The 22,991-nt window shown below is 47.5% G+C and overlaps 1 protein-coding gene across 3 annotated transcripts in view; it reads left to right on the forward strand.

The window, feature by feature from the left end:
* Nucleotides 1-22,991, forward strand: part of RIN3 (Ras and Rab interactor 3) — a 174,930-nt gene that overhangs the window by 80,651 nt on the left and 71,288 nt on the right. For all 3 annotated transcript variants that reach the window (XM_008958212.4, XM_003832783.4, XM_055097966.2), the window contains one exon: nt 20,911-20,983. In XM_008958212.4, the coding sequence (XP_008956460.1) occupies nt 20,911-20,983 (73 nt within the window). The remainder of the gene's footprint in view (nt 1-20,910; nt 20,984-22,991) is intronic.

Here is a 22,991-nt window from a genome sequence, read left to right on the forward strand (position 1 = left end):
CAAACCACAAGGGAATTAAACTAGAAATCAATAACATAAAGATAGCTGGAAAATCCAAAAGTACTTGGAGAGTTAACAACACACTTCTAACCAACATACAAAGAAGGAATCTCAAAAGAAATTTAAAAATACTTTGACGTAAATGAAAATGAAAACACAACTTACCAAGCTTTGTAGGATGCAGTGAAAACAGTACTTAGAGGGAAATTCATAGCATTGAATGCATATATTACAAAAGAAGAAAACCTGGTTTTATATTTACTTCTCTCACTTAACTAGCTCTGTGAACTAAAGCAAGTTATTTGACTTCTGATCCTCATTTTCACCAACCACATGATGGGGTTAATGATACCTCCAGGTCTCATGTCTGACTGCTTCCTTAAATAGTTTAGGCAGAAAGAAGTTGGTGAGACAGGCATAAGAATGTGGCTTCCTCTGGGGCAGGTGGGCTGCCTGGACACTGAGCAACATGTGTTTTCCTTTATAATCCAGGTGCTTGGGATTATATTGTTGTTATGAGGAGCAGACAAGAAAATATATGTGAACATACCTAAAATCTGACAGAAATCCAAGAATGAGCTGCATACTGCTGCATTCATTGATAACATATTCATGCATATAGGTAACTAGCATCTACTGAACCCTGGATCATGTTAAGGCGGTGTCTGTGTCCTCAAGGAGCTCAAATCTAGTCAAGGAGGCAGAGTTGTCAATTGCAACACAGTATAATCAGGGCTCTTGTGATCAAAATGAGCCAAGGGAGAAGGAAAAAAGAGAGGGTTGCAGGAATGGCATTGCAGGCAATGGGATGAAGGTGGACCAGCTTCTGCTCTCAAAAGGATCACTTGGGTAGCTGAGTGGATTGGGGCAAGAGTGGAAGAAACAAGACAAAGAGCCCTTGCAAGTGCTTTATTGTTCTCACAGCATCCTGTGTGGACGCTCAGCTTGCCCTGGGCAGATCACATCATATAGAGGACTTCTAAAGAGATGTTTCTAGGGGAACTTGGCTTTGAGGGGGTTTTCCCAAAAGAGAAAGTTGATTATTACCTCTGAGCGCCTCTGAACCCACCTCCCAGATTTGCTTTGCTCTGGGAGTTCCTAGGCGGCCTCATCTCTAGGAAGTGTGAGCAGTGTTAGAGCCAAGGTGAGCTTGTGCAAAGCCATGGGAGTGTGTCAGTAACCTGGGTTCTAATCAGGCTTCCCCAGTAACTTGCTATGTGGCCTTAAGCAAGTCACTCGACATCTCTGAGGCTGACCTCACCTGGCAAGAGACAGATACAAAATGCCTTGGAAAGATAAAGCCCCACACAGACAGAAGGCGCCGTTCTTCTTTTGCCTAACCCCAGATGTCCCAAGCACCTGGATGGTAAAGGAAAATACATGTTGCTCAGTGTCCAGGCAGCCCACCTGGTCCAGAGGAAGCCACATTCTGATGCCTGTCTCACCAGCTTCTTTCTGCCTAAACTATTTAAGGAAGCAGTCAGACATGAGACCTTCTGGAAAGTTCTATAGAAATAAACTGATGTTTTCTGTGTCTCTTTGTGTCCATCTCCCCTTATCTGCCCAGGATCAATGAGTAGTTTGCACTGCTTTTGTCATCAGTCCTGATCCTGTTACATGTTTTATTGTGCTTATTGTTGTCTCAGTCTTAGTTTTCACATTGGAAACTTTTAGGGAACTTGCCCCAGAGGAATTTCCCCTGCTGGAATGTTCCTTTAATGTAGTTCCCAGTGCAAGGCTGCCCTTTATACCTACAAAAGTAGGATACCCCAGGTGAGACCAATTCCCCAATAACTAGGCCATGAAATCTTACTTTTCTTCAGCCTTCAGCCCCAGTTATTGGGGAGTTGCTGTCTACCAGGTACCATGTGGGTATTCATAGACATTGGCCCGTCTGTCTTCATAACGCTATGAAACAGGTGGTAGGATCTCTAGTCTGCAGCTGAAGTGTGCCCCTGGATGTAACTGGGATTAAACCTGGGTCTGTAGATGCCACGTGCAAGCTCTTTCACCTGAGCCAGGTTGTTTCCTGTCTTATCTCCCATATTCCTTATCCAAATGACTCTCCAGCACAAGGGAAGTGGAGGACTCCAGAGAGGAAGTAGAGGAGTTAATAATCAATCCTTTATATTCTTTGTGTGGTTGTATCTTATCCTTTCCTCTTTTAGCAGGGGATTTATTTAACAAAGAACATTGGAATTACCCTTGGAGTCTGAAGCCTAAGCCAAGAGTATATTAACGTGCTTTATGTTCATTGCGAAGTACCAGAGTTGTGCAGAAAGGGGGCAGGCTGGGACTAGATGGCTTCAGCAAGGACAGCCATGGTGAGGAAGGGTCACTCAACTTCCAGGTCTGACTCTCCCTCGTAACAACTGAGTGGAGGTGGGTTTGTGCCTGAGCTGTGTTTTTGGTGGCATGCTGGAGCCGACTCATGTCAACTGGTGACAGCTGATTGTGTGAATCTCTTCCCAACTTGGTGGTAAGTACCTTATGGAAACTGGCAAATGCTATAAATCAGGGTTTGTTTGTTTTTTTTCCCTCCTGGAGAGCTGGATTTAAGCAATTACCAGCACACTACTGCTCAGTTTCCTCATCTAGAAAATGCGGATGGTAATACCCATCTCATAGAACCATGGGGAGATGTCACATATGTGAGCATTTTGCGAAAAGCATGACGTGTGTGTGGGTCAATAGGATGATGTGTGTTTATATATAATTTTTTATAATTCTTACATGAAAAGCTGTGTCTTTTTTTGGCTGTATCTTTGTAGAAACAGGAAATAAATTTCAATCAGGGCATGATAGGACACGTGTAGCATAGATTCCCAGAGAAATCAGATGCATAATGTGAGACTATTAGCTGATCATGGGATGACCTTTGAAATCATCAAGCCTGAGGGGCTTCTTCTCATTGGCTCCAGGGTCCTGAGGACCAAAGCCCTGTCATTCATTGAGAGGATCGGTCAAGTGTTTTCCATGGTTTTCTTTGAGGAACGCCAGTGGCAGTGGCTGTGGTGAAAGAAGCCAACAGACAGGCAGACCTAGATTTGAAACCTGCTTTTTTACTTAACTACCTGGTTGAACTTGGGCAAATTCCTGAGCCTCTTCAATCTCAGTTTCCTCATCTGTAAAATATGGTACCTCCCAAATAGAGTTTTGGGAGACCCTTGGAGTGGGGTAGATTCTACTGGATTTCTGTTAGTTCTTTTCTCTCTCCTGGGCTTCCTCAGAATTCCGTTCTTATATCATGGTCTTAGGACTCCAGTTGGATCCCTAGTTTGCAGAATGTGGCTCCAGATTGGTACAAGAAGCCCGCTCTGTGTAGCCCGACCTAGAATGTTCTCTATGTGCCTCTTCTCCTACTGAGTTATGACGCAAAATATTTACTGAGACTTTGCTGGGTGCTCAGGCCTTAAGGAAGTAGAATCATAATAGCAGTCACTTGTTAAGCATTCTATATGAATTAATTTAATCTGCATATCAGCCCTGGGATATAAACAGTACAGTGTGGCAGAATAAAGATGGTCATGCACTCTTTGACAATTCTCCCATCAAGATTCTATTGCCTCTCTCCTTGGATCTGGGCTAGCCTGTTACTTCTTTGACCAATCAATACAATAAAGCAGAAGTGACGCTATGCCAGTCGCAGATGTAGCTTTTAAGAGAACTGACAGCTTCTGCCTGGACTCTGGGAGCTCTGAGTTGTCATGTAAGAAATCTGACGACTGACACCACCATACTGGAGAGACCATATGGAGAGGCCTGGACGCTGTATAAGGAGGGAGAGAGGCCCAAGAGGAAGACAGGCCTGGGTGAATCCAGCCTTCCAGCTATTCCTGCTAAGGCACCAGGCATAAGCAAAAGTGCCTTGGACCCTCCAGATCAGACCAGCCTGCAGCTGAATACCACTAAGTGCCCTAGTCAGTGCCAAAAAGAGCAGGAGAATCACCCAGCTGAGCCCTGCCAAATTCCTGACCCACAAATTGTGAGCTACGATAAGATAGCTATTATTCTAAGCCACTAAATTTTGCAAATGATTTGTTACAAAGCAATAGATAACTGGAACCATGCTCACCCTCCTTTTACAAATGAAGAAATGGAGGCACAGAAAGTTGAAGTGGCTTAATTAAGGTCACACATTAATTAGTAAGTGGTGGGAACACGATTTAAACCCCAGAAACCCGGTTCCCAACATGAGTTGTTAACACTGTGTTGTACTGCTCTTGAGTTGAAAACATGTCTCTGCTTGCAAGGAGACTTCTGTTTACTTTGGGATGCAAGAATCACTCATGCTACAGAAATAGCAGTTAAGGCAGAAATAGAGAATTATAGAAGACATTCATTTATTCACTTTAAGGACAGATTTATATTAAAATGATGTTAGGATTTTACTGCAGTCAGAGGAAGGACCCCCACCACCCCACAACACTGACTGGTGAGTGAGACCCCAGGGGAACAACTCTGAGGGGTGAGGACATTTGAGTTGTGTCCTGAAGGATGAATAGAAGTGTCCTGTTTGGAAGAGCACACGAGGTGGCAAGATAGTCCACGCAAGTGCACAGAATGGCAGAATGGTGGGGTGCATCCAGGGAGAGTCCAGTGTGGCTGGTGTGGAAGGGAGGGAAAGCCGAGAACAGGAGCATCAGCTGGAGCCACTTGCAGGGCAATGTGCATCCAGGCCTTGAAGCTCAGCCTCTGTCTAAATGGCCCTGGGGAACCCCAGCGAAGGACATTAAGTGTGGGGGCACGATCCGATGTGCCTGCTAAACAGAAGCCCCCCGCCCTTGGGGGTGTGAAGGCTGGAGTGCAGGGGAGGTTGCCGAGGATGAAGACCAGAGGAAGCTCCATGGTAGCAGTCTGGTGACAGCATGGTGGGGCCAGACCAGGCAGTTATGGCAGACATGGAGGGGAGGGGACATGCCCCAGACATATTTAGGAGGAGGACTCTTGGGCCTGGTTGGCAGAAATGGCATGATGAAGGAAGAGGAGCCAGTGGTGCCTCAGGGGTACCTGGTGTCAGGGACTGTGGGACAGCATCACCCCAGGCCCAGGGAAGAGCAGTTAGAGGGTAACAGCAAGGGACGCAGTGAGCGTCGGTGCCTGGGAGAAAGAGAGCAACCCCCTGGTGCCTGTGATGGAGTGGGTGCTCAGCAAATACTTGACAAGAAAGATCAAATGGACCCCTGGGTCTGGGTCTCTGGAGGGAAGGAAGAGTGCAAGGTAGAGATTTGAGCATCACCAGCACAAGGGCAGCTGGAGCGGTGAGATGCTAAACTACACCACATCCTTCCATTGTGTTCTTGACCTTTGGACTGAAGAGACCTGTTTCCACCTCTGTTCTTAGAGACAAGGCTACTCTGTTCCTACAGGGCTATACAACTCCCATCTTGTCGCTAAAATGGGATTTGAGTTAGATGACCAGCTAGAGAAATCTATGACTCTGTGGATATAATTGCCTGGGAGCTTTGAGCTCTGACCCCAGGCAGTCACAAGGAACATCCCCATGCCAACTGAGAGGCTTCTCTTTGCAGCCACAGTGATGTCACCATCCCTGACCTGGGGCATTTATAGTGATTCAGAGACCCTCCAGTTCTATGCCTGTGGTGGATTTAGGGATAGGAGCAGTGCTCTAAATAACGCCCCTTGCTTCACCACCTGCGCTCAGAACCAGTGAGGAAATAGACAAAGATGAGGAAGATGCAGATCAGTGTCAGCTTTCTTAGCAATGGGCTGAGCTGAAGGATGCAGTGCGGGCACATGATAAAAAGGAAAATGAATAAGGAAATTGAGAGGAAGCCTCACAGTTAGAAGGGGATGTAGTTGTGGGAAGCAGTTAGGGCACAATCCAGTGCCCTAACACGCACCCTCTTTGACTCTGTTCCCCGGAGCTGCAGGCTTCCCTGTCCCAAGAGCTGGGGCTGCCCCAGGATGCCTAAGGGGGGTGGGAAGAAAGCTGCACCCTGACCCCAGCAGGCTGGCTATTTACAAGCATGGATCAGTAGCATCTCGAAGCAAGCGAACTATCAGTTGCGCTGAGACTGATCCCTTGTTCTTGGTTTCACAACTCATTTCCTGTCTCTTGGTGTCTCTGCACTGCTAGTGAAGAGGATGGAGCGTGATTCCTCTGAGACTTGAGTCATGGGCCTTGCCGTCTTCCACTGAATTCAGTTCCGAGCACTGATTTCGGGTACCCACTGTGTGCCAGGCAGCACACTAGGTGTTGGCGTCCATGGCACTCCTGGGCTCCTGCTGGTTCACTCAAGGAGCACAAACTGGTTCTCTCTCTAGAGCAGAGTGTCTGAAACACGGCACTGTTGGCATTTGGAGCCGGGTCATTCTTTGTTGTGTGGACTGTCTTGGGCATTGGAGAATGTTAGCAGCATCCCTGGGCTCTGTCCACTAGATGCCAGTAGCATCACCCTCCGAGTTGTAACAATCAAAAGTATCTTTACATATCACCAAATGTCCCCCTGGGGGATCAGTTTGCTCCCGGTTGAGAACCACGGCTCTGGGGCTGTGCCACCCAATATGGTAGCCAGGGGCCACATGTGGCTAGTGAGCACCTGAGATATGGCTCAAGTATATTGAGATGAGCTGTGAGTGTAATATACACACTGGACTTTGAGCACTTAATATGAAAAAAATATGAAATGTCCTATTAGTGATTTTTAATATATTTATGGTATCTTAAAATGACAATATTTTGGATATATTGGGTTAAATAAAATACAGTATTGGGATTAATTTTACCCATTTCTGTTTACTATTTCTAATGTGGCTATGAGAAAATTGATATTGCACACATGGCTCACATTCTCTTTCTCTTGGGTCTAGAGCATCACCAGCCCCATGTGGTGGGTGAGGGCACAGACTGCAGAGTCAGAACCCCCCAAGGCCACGTCCTAGCCTCACCGCTTCCTAGCTCTGTGACCTTCAGTGAGCTACTGAGCTTCTCTGGGTCTCACAGTGGCGGTCACTTTCTCCAAGACCTCAGATCAAAGTTCCCAAACTTGCAGGGGAAATGGTGAACTTTGTAAGATTCTGATGTTGAAGCTGGTATTTTCTGGACAGTCTTGGAGGTCCTTCTGTGGCACTCAGGGCTGTTGTCACTACCAAGGTGTTACCCACCTTCCTTTCCCCCGTCCCCTCTGCTCCCAGAGAGAACAAAGTGTTTTTTCTCAATGGGTCCAGTCAAAGACATCTCCCCGGCCCTGCGGCGTGAGCAGGAAGCAGGTGGGATTGCTTTCCCCAACATGCACCTCTTTCCAGGGTGGCACCTTTACCCAGCATCTCCCCTGACTCCTTCCACCTCCCCTTCCCCTAAAAATCTCCCCAGCCTGGTTTCTCTTTAGCCTTCCCTGACACTTGGCAATTTGCAAATCTGTCGAACGTCTCCCCTTCTGTATTGGCATCTGAACCTATAAATAGCTCCCAGACAAAGTCCTGGCTGCATTGTGACAGTTTGTATGCTTGCACTGTATTCCTTTTCTCAGACTTTTAGAAAGCCTCATCTACGCACTTGCTTAATACGGAAGAGCAGCTTCCAAGAAAAGGAATCTTTTATTACAGCATGAACAATGTAGTGGGGAGTCACCTCAGGGTAACATGCTGCTTGCAGCAACGATGAGCCCTGTGAAGCATGCAAGATGGTCCAGGCAAGGTCCTGGACCCAGGAAGGTGGAAAGAAATGAGGTCTGGGCCCTGCTCTCTGGAAGCTTCATCCAGGGCCAGAGCTGGGCCTGTAAATAAATCATGATGTGCTGTAATCAGCTGTAAAGTCAGCTGTGTGCCCAGTGCCCAGGCCAGTGGGAGGGGCCAGAAGTTCTGCCCAAGAAGGCCTCACCAAGGGATCACCTGGGGACTGCCCGATGACAGGGGAGATGGTGGCCCACAGGAAAGGCATCACCGCCAACGTGAGGCAGGGACATGCCGATTGCATTCCTCTAGGAGGCACTGGGACACCCTCCCTCCAGCCTGCACCTCCTCTCTCAACAAAAGGCACCTGCTATACTGGCTGGCGGGCCATGGTCACAACTTGGCCACAGCCTTGGGCCAGTCACTTGGCCTTCCTGAGCCTGTTTCCTCACCTATTAAAGGTAGATAATGGAGTTGTCATTTTGATTAGAAGTACAGAGCCTTGCACAGTGAGCACTTATTAAATGGAAGATGACATTATGATTATTATTATTATTAAAACTTTGAAAACTGTAACCCTCCATGACTCCTCAGGAGGCTCGAATTTACGCAAAGCCCAGTGCTGGGAATTTGGGAGAAGGAGGCAAACAATGACAGTTGCCATTGAATCAGAATCTGGATTCCAGAGAGCTCTAGAATGTAACTCTGGAAAGCACTCGGGCTGATCCCGTCTCTCAAGCTGATGATGTGCCACCTCTGGACCTCAGTTTCCCCATCTGTGCCATGGGGAGGGTGCAGAGCTATCCCTTAGAACCCTTCCGTTCTGGCTTTCAGTGGTTCCTTGTCCAGGGCTGCAACCTGGGGCATTTGGAAGCGGCCTTGCTTGACCATGGCTGCTGAGTGCTCCCCGTCACTTTCCCATTGGCCTCCAGCCAAAGGCCAACTCAGGCAAATTCACTATGCCCTACTCTGCACTGCAAGCCTGCATCGCACTCGGCCCAGGGCCCTGGTGGGTGGAGACCAGGGCTAAGGAGGGATGATCTTACACTGAGAGCTGTGGACTGGACAGGTGTTGGAGCCTTACAGAGGGAGACTCAGGCAGGCTGGAAACATACAAACTCCAGGGCCAGCTCCAGAGGCAAAGGTGCCACCGCAGATCATCAGTAACAGCCAGCGAAAGGGAAAGGATGCTTTTTTTCAGCACATTTTCCCAATCGGCATCCTCTTCCAGCTCCCTGAACCCTAACTCACCCTTTGCCTTCCCCACCCTTCAGCCCCCTGCCCAGGTCTTGGAGATCTCTGTGCAGTCTTTTGTGGAGCAGCTGCTATCTTGCAGTCAGATCCTCTGTCGGGGAGGCCTTCAGCCTTTGTGCAACGACCCAGAGGGTGTGGGAGGGGCTCAGTTACTCTTCTCCTCACCTGGCACTTAGAGAAAGCAAGTCTCAGAGTCTCATGGTATGTGGTTGGTGGACCCAGGGGCCTGTGCCCGTTCTGTGCTGTCCAGGTTTGGGCTCTGCCTGGAGCAAAAACAAGAGCTTGCCTGTGCTGTGTTGCGGTCCTTACATGGTAGCAAATCTCAGAGAACACAGGAGCCACTCAGGCTGGCATGGGGTTGTTTGCTCTTCTCACTTTTGGCAGCTGCTACCCTCTGCTGGTACCAGCAGTGCTGGCAGCCCTGGTCTAGCAGCGCCCTTTCCTCAGACAGGAAAGGGTGGTTCTCCAGCATCACCTCAGAGCCAGTGGGTGCCAGGGCTGGGCCTGGAACCAGCGGGTCCCCGGGACTCCAAAGAAATTGCTGTCTTCCCCACTTCTACCCCAGGAACACAAAGCAATTTCCATCTGTTTCAGAAAATTGTGCCTTTGGATAGTAAGCCCTGTGATGGTAGCAAACATTCCTTTCTCCACCTCAGCCACAAACTGGCCAAGTGGTGGTTCCCATGGCAACTGCGGTGTTGCTGGGCAGCCGTGGACCCTGGCCAAAATGTAACTATGTCCTTCAAAATGGGGAAGGAGCCTGCCCCTTTCAGGGGCCTGCAGGATGGCCCACAGGCTGGCCAAGGTGGGTGGGGGTCCATGGAAGAGTGGGCATGGCCCTGAAGGGCCTCAGTTCCCCATCCCCAGCCCATGCAGCCTTGCAGGCGCCCCCACTCCCACTCCCCAGCTGGGAACCAGTCCCCAGCCCCTTGTCACTTTGACTTTTTATCCTCAGGGTCTGCGCCCCAGGCCTTTCCTGTCAGGGACCCAGCTCAAAGATCTAGTGCCCCTTTTAGGAAAAAGGATCAGAATCCATTAGGATTGAATTCTCTAACCCATCTGGGTAATAGGAGGATTCGGAATAGGTTGGCTCAGTAGTGTTACATAAGAACCTGGGGTGAAAGCTACTTCCAGGGTCCACCCAAAGGTCCCCTCCTATCCAGGTGTAAGGGCATTTTTTTTCTCCAAGCATTGAGCCCTCCGAAAGGTCAGAAACTCCTGTCTCCTGTAGGGGTGGTGTCCAAGCCTTCCTTGTGTCCCCGATAACAATTTCCTCCTGGGGCAATCCTAATCTCTCCATTGTAATCCATCCGGTGCTCATTCCATAAGCATGCATATTGAGGCCTTCTGCATGCAAGATTTTCCTTAGGTAAAATCAATCAACATCTCTCTCGCCCTACCAACCAAATGTTCAATCATCAAAAGAGAATGAGCTGATTGTTTTTGAATCTCTACCCACCCCTCCCCACCAAGAAAGAATTACAGGTAGGTCCCAGGGCCCATATACTGGCAGGTTCCCTGTTACCCTTCTGTTGAGGCTTCCTGTCAATTTCCTTATCCATTTTCCTCTTTTTTTTTTTTTTTTTTTTGGTGAGATGGAGGGAGTCTCCCTCTGTCACCCAGGCTGGACCTCATTGCAACCTCCACCTCCTAGGCTCAAACGATCCTCTTGCCTTAGCCTCCCAAGGTAGCTGGGACTGCAGATGTGGGCCACCATGGCTGGCTAATTTTTGTATTTTTGGTAGAGATGGTGTTTCACCGTGTTGCCTAGGCTGGTCTCAAACACCTGAGTTCAAGGGATCCGCCCACCTTGGCCTCCCAAAGTGCTAGGATTACAGGCGCGAGCCACCACTCCCCGCCCCATTTACTCTTTATTTCTACATACTATGAGCACAATAAGTCCTTGTTAATGAGTAAATACATAATGAAAAATGCCCTAGTCAAAGAGAAACTCTGACCAAGCCCTTCAAATGGGGGTCAGAACTGGAAATTTTATTAACAACGACTATTGTCGATCAAAATGTGTTAGAAGTGGGATCTCTGGGGTTGACAAAGCTGTCTGCTAAAATGAAAGATTGGGTTTGTGTTTCACAAGTATGTGTATGCTTCAAAAATAATGATCCTTGGCAAGGTACGTCCTCGTTCCACGCTTTCATATCATGATCTGTTCCTTCTCAAAGCAAGGATCAGGCTTGGATTAACAAACGCTCACACTTCATATGTTAGCAAAGATAAATGAGACTGTAATGAAGGCATGTGTCAATAGACATTCTTTCCCTAGAGTCAGTGTAATGAAGGATAAGTTTTCATTTGTTGAATACATTAGCCTCAATCACTGGGAACTTGTAGTAATTAAAACTGGGCATATCTGAAATTTACCTTTGCACCATCTGTGAAGAAAGCATCTAGGAAGGGAAATAATAGTGTCAGTAAAATTACAGAGAGGACTTTGGCCTAGATAAGAATAATAACTGGTTAAAGGCCCACAAGTCATTAATGATATCAATAGAGAGAAGAATTGCCCGTTAATTAAAGCAGATTGGGAATGGCCCTATTGAATCATTTATATAACACCCATTATGTGCCTACTATTTTCCAGACAAGCTTGGATAGCACTGTTTTATTCTTAAATATTGGAAAGACCCTATTAAGAGGATGAAAAAACAAGGCCAGATGCAGTGGCATGCACCTGTAATATCAGCTACTTGGGAGGCTGCAGTGAGAGCATCCCTTGAGCCCTAGAGTTCAGCACCAGCCTGGGCAGCAGAGGGAACCCCAGAGCCAGTCTCAAAATAAAAAAAAAGAGGACAAAAAGACAAACTACAGAATGGGAGAAAACATTTGCAAATCACATATCTGACAAAAAATGTGCATCTAGAATATATAAAGAACTCTCTGCCGGGTGCAGTGGCTTATACCTGTAATCCCAACACTTTGGGAAGACAAAGTGGAAGGATTGCTTGAGCCCAGGGGTTCAAGACCAGCCTGGGCAACATACTGAGACTCCATATCTACAACAACAATAACAACAAAAATTAGCTGGGCATGGTGGTGCATGCCTGTAGTCCCAGCTACTTGGGAGGCTTAGCTGAGAGGATTGCTTAAACCCAGGATGTTCAGGCTACAGTGAGCCGTGATCACACCACTGCATTCTAGTCTGGGTAACAGAGCAGGACCCTGTCTCAAAAAATAAATAAATAAATAAAGACAAGTAACCCAATCAAAAATGGGCAAAGGATCTGAGAAGACATTTTTGCCAAGAATATATGGAAATAACCAATAAACACATGAAAAGACTCTCAACAGCACTAATCATCAGACATGCAAATCAAAAACCACCATGAGATACACTTCACACCCACTAGGGTGACTATCATAAAAAAGATGGACAATAACAAGTGTTGACAAGGGCGTGGAGAAATTAGAATCCTCATGGTGGGAATATAAAATGGTGCTGTCACTTTGGAAAACAGTTTGACAGTTTCTTAAACATACAGAATTGCCATATGACTGAGCAATTCCACTTCTAGGTATATACCCAAGAGAAGTAAACACATATCCACACAAAAACGTGTACACAAATGTTCACAGCAGCGTTACTTGTAGTAGCCAAAATGTGGAAACTATCCAAATGTCCATCAACTGATGAGTGGAAAAATACAATGTGATATATCCATACAGTAGAATATTATTCAGCCATAAAGAAAAATATTCAATTAGAAAATGGGCAAAACACATGAACAGACATTTCACCAAACAGGATATACAGATGGCAAACAATCACATGAAAGGATGTTCAACATCATTAATTATTTGAGAAATGCAAATTAAAACCACAATGAGGTATCACTCTTCACCTATTGGAATGGTTAAAATAAAAAGTAAGGATAACATAAAGGCTGGTGAGGATGGGAAGAAACTGAATCACCCCTGCATTGGTGGGAATGTCAAATGGTGTGGCCTCTCTGGAAAGGAGTTTGGCAGTTCCTTTGAAAACTAGAGGCTGGACATGGCAGCTCATGCCGGTAATTCCAGCGTTTTGGGAGACCGAGGTGGGAGGATTGCTTAAGGCTAGGAGTTACCCATCTCTACAAAAAATTTAAAAATTAGCTGGGTGTGGTGGTGCATGCCTGTGGTTCCAGGTACTCGGGAGGCTGAGGATCATTTGAGCCTGGGAGGTTGAGGTTGCAGTGAGCCGTGATGGCACTACTGCACTCCAGCCTGGGCAACAGAGTAAGACCCCTTCCCCAAAAAAGTATAGGAAACTACAGATGGCCTTACCACATGACCCAGCAATTTCACTCTTGGGCATATATCCCAGAGAAATGAAAACACATTTTTCACACAGAAACTTACATGCCAATGTTTACAGCAGTTTCATGCATAGTAACTAAAAACTGGAGACCATCCAAATGTCCTTCAGTGGATGAATGGCTAAACAAACCCATGGTACATCCTTGCTACAGAATATTACTCAGCAATAAACTGTTGATTCATGGAACAACTTGGATGAACCTCAAGGAAGTTACACTGAAAAAAGCCAGTCTTCAAAATATATATACTTTGTGATTCAACTTATATGACGTTTGTGAAATAATGTGATCATAGAGACTGGAACAGATTAGTTGTCAGGGCTAGTGATGGGGAGGGGGTAGATGTGGCTATGAAGGGATAGCACAAGGGGGCTCTGTGGTGTTGGATGAACTAAATATCTTGATTGTGGTGACTGTGTGAAGCTACCTATGTGATAAAATTGCCTAATACTATACAAACACACACACACACAAATGAGTGCATATAAAACTGCTGACATCTGAATGGCATCTGGGGATTGCATTGAGGTCAATTTCCGGGTTTTGACACTGTGCTCTAATTATGACCGATGTTACCACTGGGGGGAACTGGGTGAAGGGTACACAGGACTTCCCTATTCATTTATTTGCAACTTCTCGTGAATCTATAAGCATTCCAAAATAAACCATTTTATGAATACAGTTATTTATTTTATTAATGCAATTAAATAAATATTTGAGAACTGGCAATGTACCAACCACCATGGTATATGCTGGGGGTTCTGTGCAAAACAGAAGATGCACACACAGTCTCTGCTCTTGGCAGTTCGTTTGCATTGCTGAATGATAAAACTGAATTTCTCTCTCTCTTTTTTAGCATTTTTTTTTTTTGAGACAGAGTCTCACTCTGTTGCCCAGGCTGGAGTGCAGTAGCACAATCTTGGCTCACTACAACCTCTGTCTCCTGGGTTCAAATGATCCTCCTGCGTCAGCCTCTTGAGTAGCTGGGATTACAGGCACCTGCCACAATGCCCAGCTAATTTTTGTATTTTTGATAGAGACAGGGTTTCACCATGCTGGCCAGGCTGGTCTCGAACTCCTGACCTCAACTGATCTGCTTGCCTCAGCCTCCCAAAGTGCTGGGATTACAGGTGTGAGCCACCGTGCCCAGCCTCTCTCTCTTAGCATTTTTAAAGTTGTTTATTAAATTATACAAAAAACTTGCATTTAAAAAATTTATTTATTTTAATTTGGGGGTACAAGTGGGTTTTGTTTACATGGATAAGCTCTTTAGTGATGATTTCTGAGATTTTGGTGCACCTATCACCTGAGCAGTGTACACTCTACTCAACATGTAGCCTTTTATCCCTCACCCCACATGCAGCTTTCCCACCCAACTCCCCAAAGTCCGTTCTATCACTCTTATGCCTTTGCGATCTCATAGCTTAGCTCCCACTTATAAGTAAGAACATATGATATATAGTTTTTCCATTCCTGAAAAACTGAACCTCTTTAAAAACAAAAACACCTAATCGCTTTCAGTTCTTCATGGATGTTCCATTTTGATGTTGAGATTGTGAGTGCCAGGGGCTGGGCTGGCATGTGTGTACCCAGCATCTCTACCTGCCCCTGACCCAGCCTTGAGGGTGAGTCACCGGTGAAAGGCTTCCTTTCTTCTGAGCCAGGGCAGAGTCTGTTGTCACCTGCTGTCACCTTGGAGTGCATTGTGTTCGGCTGCCTGGTGCCTGTTCTCACACCTCACCTCTTGAGACGGTTTGGGCAGGGTCTGGTATGTTTCCCCTGAGGCTTTTGCTGAGGGATATGGGAGAATGTACTCAGTGTGACAAGTCTCAGGAACTGCTGGAGCTGGCAATTTTGTTGGGAGGAGTAGGCTGGCCGGCTCCCTGCCCAGGGCAGAAGCGGGTGCTGGACGGCCTGAGGCTCTATCAGAGCTGTCTTGGCAGGTTCATGGGTGATGTGGTCTCCTGGACAGTAGGTGGCACGGGGGCTTTTCAGCTGTACTAGTAGGGTTTTGATCTGCTGCTGAAAGCAGAGTGAACTGAGAGGACACTGGAAACCAATGGGCTTTAGAGAAAAATCTTGACTGTCTCCGCTTACAGAAGTTGTATATGCTCATTATAAAAAATCGCAGGAAAACAGAATGCAGGAAGTGAAATTCAGTCTGTGTGTGTGTGTGTGTGTGTGTGTGTGTGTGTGTATGTATGTGTGTTTCTGGTTTTAATAACAGCTTTATTCAGATGTGTTTATTTAATGTATCAATATCTTTCTACTAGATAACAGCTTTATTCAGATGTGTTTATTTAATGTATTCAATATCTTCCAAGATCAAGGCGCTGGCAGAAAAAAAAATTTTAAGTATTAAATATCATACAATTCAGCAATTTAAAGTATACAATTCGATGGCTTTTAGTGTATCACAGAGTTGTGCAACCATCATCACAGTCAGTTAAGAACATTTCATCACCTCAGAAAAGAAACCTTGTGTTGTGTAACAGCGTGAATGTACTCAATGCCACTGAACTGTACACTTAAAAATGGTTAAAATGCTAAATTGTGTATTATTTATAGTTTACCATTATAAAAAGAAAGAAAAAAAGAGAATGAATGAAGCCCATACCATTTAGCTAGCATCCCCCTATCTCCCCCTACCCCCAGCCCTAAGCAACCGCTAATATCCTTTCTGTCTCTGTTTATTTGGCCCATTCTGGATCTTAACACCTGAAGGCCCCTTTCGCCCAACTGTTCTTTACGGGTCCTCACTGTGTGGCAGGCATGGTGTTGGGCTCAGGGCAGGGGACAGGGAAAAGTGAGACCTGTTCCTGCCCCGGCTGTAGTCCAACAGCCCCTGCCTCTCACAGTAAAACACATGGGCGGCATTTCCCTGATGGGCATTTTGGGCAGCGCACCCTGTATGTGGCTTTCTGATGGGAGAGGGTGGAATCCCTGGGAAACAAAGACTTTGGTGTAGAAGGTGGATCTAGAGCTGGACTCTGGAGCTGCAGGGATTCTCCGTGCAGGACAAACAGCATGAGCAGAGGCAAGGAGGTGGGAGTGAGGACTGTAGGAACAGGAGATAGGGAAGAAAATGCCCAGCCAACAGACAGGATTTCTGTTGAGGAGCAATAGGAAATGAGACCCAGTGGGTCCACAAAACCCTTTCCCTGCACCCCTGCCTCCCACCACATTGCCTTGCATGTGTAAAATGACAGTTTAGTAATATCCCCATTGACTGAACACACGGGCACTGTTCCAAGCCACTCCCATGGCATAATTTATTTCATGCTCACAGTGATGTTTATGAGGTGGTGTAGTCGCTTCTTATGGCTGCCACTGCAAATTACACAAACTAGGAGCCTTAGAGCAACATAAACTCATTCTGTCACAGTTCTGGAGGCCAGAAATCGGAAATCAAGGCGTGGACGGGCTTGGTTCCTTCTGGAGACTGCGGAAGCATCTGTTCCATGCCTCCCTCCTGGATTCCGGTGGTTGCTGCCAATCTTTGGCATTCCTTGGCTGGCATTCCTTGCATCACTGCAATCTCCATCTCCAGCTTCCCATGGCATTCCCCTCGCTGGGTCTGTGTCCCATGCCCTCACATGACCTTCTTTTTTTTGGAGACAGAGTCTCGCTCTATCCCCCAGGCTGGAGTGCAGTGGCACGATCTCACCTCTGCCTCCCGGGTTCAAGCGATTCTCATGCCTCAGCCCCCCGAGGCACCCGCTACCACTCCTGGCTAATTTTTTTTATTTCTAGTAGAGACAGGTTTGACCATGTTGGCCAGTCTGGTCTCAGACTCAGGTGATCCACCCGCCTCGGCCTCCCAAAGTGCTTGGATTACATGTGTGAGCCATCGCACCCAGCCCATCACATGGCCTTCTTATGAGGACACCAACCATTGGATTTAGGGCCCACTCTAATGCAGTATGAGGTCAGCTTGGTTACATCTACAAAGACTCTATTTCCAAATAAGGTCATATTCCCATGTATTAGAGATTCACACGTATTCACATGTATCACATTCACATATCTTTTGCAGGAACACAAGTCAATCCTCAACAGGTGGGTACTTTACTACCCCTGTTGTGTTCGTCTGTTGTTGCATTGCTATAAAGAAAGAGACTGGGTAATTTATAAGAAAAGAAGTTTCATTGACTGTAGTTCTGCAGGCTGTACAGGAAGCATGATGCTGGTATCTGCTCAGCTTCTGAGGAGGCCTCAGGAAACTTACAATCACGGTTTAAAGGAAAGGGGGAACAAGGTGTCTCACGTAGTGGGAGCAGAGCAAGGTGGGGGGCAGGGGCCACACACTTTTAAACAAGCAAATCTCGTGAGAACTCTATCAGAGAACAGCACCAAGGGGGTGGTGCTAAACCATTCATGAAGGACCCACCCTCATGATGCCATCACCTCCCACCAGGCCCCACCTCCAACACTGGGGATTACAATTGCCCATGAGATTTGGGTGGGGACACAGATCCAAACCATATCACCTGTTTTATAGGTGAAGAAACTGAGGCACAGAGAGAAGCAACAACCTCGGCACATGCTCACGTGCAGGTGGTGTGGCCTAGGAACCCACAGGCAAGACACCCGGCCAGTGCAGTACAGGACAGGGGGCAGTCTAGAAGCTAAGCCCACCACCCATCAGAACAAATGATTGTTTGTCTTGTGCCAATCTGCACTCACCTTTGTTCTAGAAAGGTGCGAGGCTGTTTGTTGGGACTTCCTCAAGTCCAAGGTGTCCCTTTGGGGCCCTAGAGGGAAGGGCCATCAGCCACGTGGTAAGAGGTCCAAGACCCTGTCCATGATGCCCCTGTGGCCTTTACCCCTCTAGGGTGTCTTTCCCAGACAGACTTTTAGTAAACATTCATCAGTCTCCCATGCACTGTGCTGGATGCTAAGGGAGACTCAAAGATGGACCAAACCCTGCCCCAGCATGCAGGGTCTCCCCGTGTGTCGCCTTCATGTGAAGGGATGCTGTTTGCATAGTCAGGAATGGAAAGGTGGCAGAAAGGGCAGGGGCTGGGGCCAGGGGAGAGGTTTAATTGCAAAGAAACAAGCATGAGCCTTAAGCATTACTTATGATTTTACAAATCTGGGGTTTTAACAGTAAAACAGTAATTGGGCCTCTGCGTCTAGCGTCGTGTTGGGCCCTGGCTGCCAAAGCGAATAAGCCCTAGTTCCTGCACTAGCGGCTAACCCAGCAAGTGGACTAGATACCAAAGCCTTATAAGGATGCTGTTTCAGGAAGGGAGTCCAGGGCTTTGTGTAAAGTGCCAGGGGGCACAGAAGGGGGCGTGACTGACTTCGTCTTCAAAGTTTATCTGTGTTCTGCAAAGATCAGGCCGTGCCTCAATGGGAAGGAAAGCCGCTGATTGTTGAGTATGCCTGATATGTAGGCTGGGCTTTTTGTGTGCATTGCCACTAACCCACGCCAGGCATTCCTGAGGAAGGTCCTTCCTTCCCTTCCCATCTTACAGATGGAACCTCTGTCTCCCCTCTCTGCTGCCGGAAGTCTTTTGACCCCAGCCTCCCTTGGCCACACCTGTGCTGCCCCTTGTGGAAGGAGTCAGCAATGCACCAGATGCGGGCACTAGGTGGCACTGGGATGCCCGGGGCATCCTGTGAATTCCAACACCACCAGCTAGGGTCTCTCAGACTTAAGTCATTTGTAGGCATCCTCCAAATACCTCCTGTACCACCATCTAGTTAATATTTTATTTAAATTCTCTTTTAAAATTTTGTCTCTATCTCCTTGCCATAGACAAATATAATTTTTTTAATTATGTGAACTGTTAAGAACAGTGTTTGATATGCAGAAAGAAGGCAAATATAAAAATGAAGCTAATTGAACACAACATGTTGGTTCGCGTATCACTATAAGCATCTCACAGACCTCTAATGCTGTGGAGTGCTGTCCTGGGCTTTGAAAACAGGTCCGCAAACTGATGTCACCTATGTGCGTGTGGCTTTAGGGAAGAACTCCTTTCCCTTTACAGGTGGAAGGACAGAGGCACTGAGGTGGGAAAGGGCGCGCTCTAAGCCTCATTGTCTGTTCCAGGCTCAGAGCCAGACCTGGAAGCCGGGTCCTGCCTTCCCTCTCCATCACATGGAAACTAGCACCTCGGGAGACCAGGACCACAGTGGGACATGCACGTGTTTCCTGGCCCCTCTGGAGCCAGAGAGCGCTCATGTGGGGCTCCCACGTGCAGGGAGCATGACCATTTGAGTGTGAGGATGAGTCAGGAGTTGTGGGGCAGGTGCCTGTGGGGCACTGATGAACAGTGGGACCTCCAACAACCTGCTGAGCCTCTCTGGGCCCTTCGCCCTGGCTCTCCCAAGCAGGGCAGAGCATGGTGGCGTGTTCTCCACTGGTCAGTCTGGCCCCAGCTGCAGGCACTGGCGGTGGCATCCTGGCACCCTGCCCCTCCGAGGAGCCCCATCCACCTTGGCATGGATTTTGAACAAATGCTTTGATCCCTCTTCCTTGCCAGAGCTGTAAAACATCAGGGTAGCCCTCGCCCTTGGGTGAGCTGTGCGGCCATTCAGGTTCTGAGAGGCCCTGGAGATCTGGGTGACAGGCCAGTGGCCCCACTTCAGTGCCCCAGACCCATGTTCCTCCTGGAGGCTGAGACAGAACTGGGCAACACCCTTCCTCCTGGCCTCTCCTGGGCCTCAGAATTGCCAAGTTCTAAGACTGTTGCTTGGGATGACTGTGATCTATTAAATGTTTAATTCTGCATTTACAGTCTAGAAACTTCTGTGTTATTTTGTCAAAAATGATGAGTGTATATTAACACCAGCTATCCTAACAGTGACATGGTTTGGCTGTGTCCTCACCCAAATCTCACCTTGAATTATAGCTCCCATAATTCCCACGAGTTGTGGGAGGGACCTGGTGGGAGATAATTGAATCATGGGGGCGGTTTCCCCCATACTGTTCTCCTGGTAGTGAATAAGGCTCACGAGATCTGATGGCTTTATAAGGGGAAACCCCTTTCGCTTGGCTGTCATTCTCTGTCTGCCATCATTAAGACGTGCCTTTCGCCTTCCACCGTAATTATGAGGCCTCACCAGCCACATAGAACTGTGAGTCCATTAAACCTCTTTTTTTATATATATATAAATCATCCAGTCTCTGGTATGTCTTTTTTTTTTTTTTTTGAGACAGAGTCTCACTCTGTTGCCCAGGCGAAATGCTGTGGTGCAGTCTCGGCTCTCTGCAACCTCCGCCTCCCGGGTTCAAGTGATTGTCCTGCCTCAGCCTCCCAAGTAGCTGGGATTACAGGTGCCTGCCACCACACCGGCTAAATTTTTGTATTTTTAGTAGAGACAGGTTTCACCATGTTGGCCAGGCTGGTCTTGAACTCCTGACCTTGTGATTCGCCCATCTCAGCCTCCCAAAGTGCTGGGATTACAAGCATGAGCCACTGTACCCGGCCCGGGTATGTCTTTATCAGCAGCATGAAAATGGACCAATACAAACAGGTAATCTCCTGAAATCTCAGTGGATTGACAAGGAATTCCATTTCTCACTTACCTAAGGTCCAGCTGGCAGCTGATGTGTATGGGGGCCGCATGCAGCCCAGCATGGGACCCAGAATGTGTGCAGCAGACACGCCCCCCGACCCCGTCCTTGCCACCTCCTTCCCCCATTTTCCTTGGCAGGATACTCACCTCACCCAGGGCCCTTCTTGTCTCTCCCCAGTATTGTACCTGGAAGGCTCGGCTCTTGTGTTTGAGGACATCTTCAGACTGATTGCATTCTACTGTGTCAGTAGGTGAGTAGACCCGGCCCTGCAGGAGGTTATCTGGTTGCAGCAAACATCACATGCAACCCTGGGTGGGTGCAGGGGACTTCACAGGGAAGCCCCAGAGGGAGGGGTGTGGCCCAGAGGATGCAGAGAGAGGGCACAGGCCCCTCTGGGAACCACAGGGGATGTGTTGGCTCTGAGGCTTTCTCACACTATCTGATAAGAGCCCCTCCCTTCCACACCTGCCCCTCTGGCTCACGGCCTGTCTCTCAGCTTCCTGTATTATCAGCTTCAAGGACAGCCTGGAGTCCTGCGTGGACCAGGCCTCCCATTGCAGGGGTTCTAGAAGAAACTTCCTGTAGGGGCAGCAACAGGGGCTGATCCCCCTTCATGGGAGGTAGCTTGTGATTACTAAGCAGCTGCTGGGTGGAGCGGGTGTCTGTTAACCACCCTGAGAACTGCCTGTTTATTCAGAACTGGTTTTGGGTCAGTGAGAATTTAAAAATACACTTTGGTGCCATAAGTCAATGACTTAAGCTACGGGACCTTGACAAGGGCTGGTTAAAAATGGGGTGGTATGTGTTGGGGTCCAGCAGTGGGCTCCAGGCCCACAACCCCTGCTGCCTCTGAAGAAAACCATGCTCAACCTAGAGCACCCCCTCCCCACCTACGTAGGACCCTCCTGAGTCCAGATGGGCAGGAAAAGCGAGGCTGATAATGTCACCGGTGGAGCGTGTCCAGGTTCTTGGTGTCTTGAACAGAGAATTGGACAAAATGCACAAAGCAAGGAAGGAATGAAGGGGTTTATTGAAAATGAAAGTACACTCCACAGGGTGGGAGCGGGCCCAAGCATAGGGCCTCAAGGGCACCGTTACAGAATTTTGGGAGTATTAAATACCCTCTAGAGGAGTCCACTGGTTACTTGGGGTACACCCTATGTAAATGAAGAGGATGACGTAAAGTTACAAAGTCTTTTACTTGGCCTACACTGTATGGAGAGGATATTTCCTGTTATAACTGAAGTGTGAATCAGCCTTATGTTCCCTGCCTCCAGACCCTATTTTTCCTGCCTCATATCTTCCCTGAGAGAGGTGATCCCCATAAATCTTTATAGGAGGCAGAGGGACCAATGATCTTTTTTTTTCTGTAACTGCTTCATGCTGGCTTGGGGTGTAGTCCCTACCTATTGGGGATCAAGGAACTCTCACCCTGCTCTGTATAGTGGAGGCAGGATAGCTTCTTGATGGGCAGGGTTGGTGTATTCACCTGCAAATGGCTGGAACCTTTGTTGCCTGTTCATCTGAAGCTTGATGGTCTCTATGCGAGAGGAAATGAAATTGGTTAAAAGATTTAATGGGAACTTCAGGGGGTGGATACCTATGCTGTCAAGAATGTTTGTTACAGAGATTTGCAGGAGAAAAGAAGAAAACCTGGTCTGTTCTAAAACCTATGTGTTTCCTTAAAGTCTTAGCACAAATGATACCATTTTGGTTTGGTTTGTTGGGGCCTAGTGCATGAGCTTAGTCCAAAACAACAGCCTGCCAGAATTTTGTTTAACAAATTCCTGGCCAGGCACGGTGGCCCACACCTGTAATCCCAGCACTTTGGGAGGCCGAGGCAGGTGGATCACTTGAGGTCAGGAGTTCAAGACCAGCCTGGCCAACATGGTGAAACCCCGTCTCTACTAAAAATACCAAAAATTAGCTGGGCGTAGTGGCGGGCACCTGTAATCCTAGCTACTCAGGAGGCTGAAACAGGAGAATTGCTTGAACCTGGGAGGCAGAGGTTGCAGTGAACCAAGATCGTACCATTGCACCCCAGCATGGGCAACAAGAGCAAAACTCCATCTCAAAAAAAAAACCAAAATAAATAAATTTAAAAATTCCCCCTTTTTGGTCACGTTCTCACTTTGGTCACTTAGGTGAGAACGTGACCAAAACTTAGGGCCTTAGTGCCACTCTCTGTTACCATCATTTTGGGTTTCTGGTCTTACTTAGCCCATCATTCATAGGTTACGGTGTCCTCATGGTCACAT

The sequence above is a fragment of the Pan paniscus genome, chromosome 15, assembly GCF_029289425.2.
Source record: "Pan paniscus chromosome 15, NHGRI_mPanPan1-v2.0_pri, whole genome shotgun sequence".
Taxonomy (NCBI): Eukaryota; Metazoa; Chordata; class Mammalia; order Primates; family Hominidae; genus Pan; species Pan paniscus.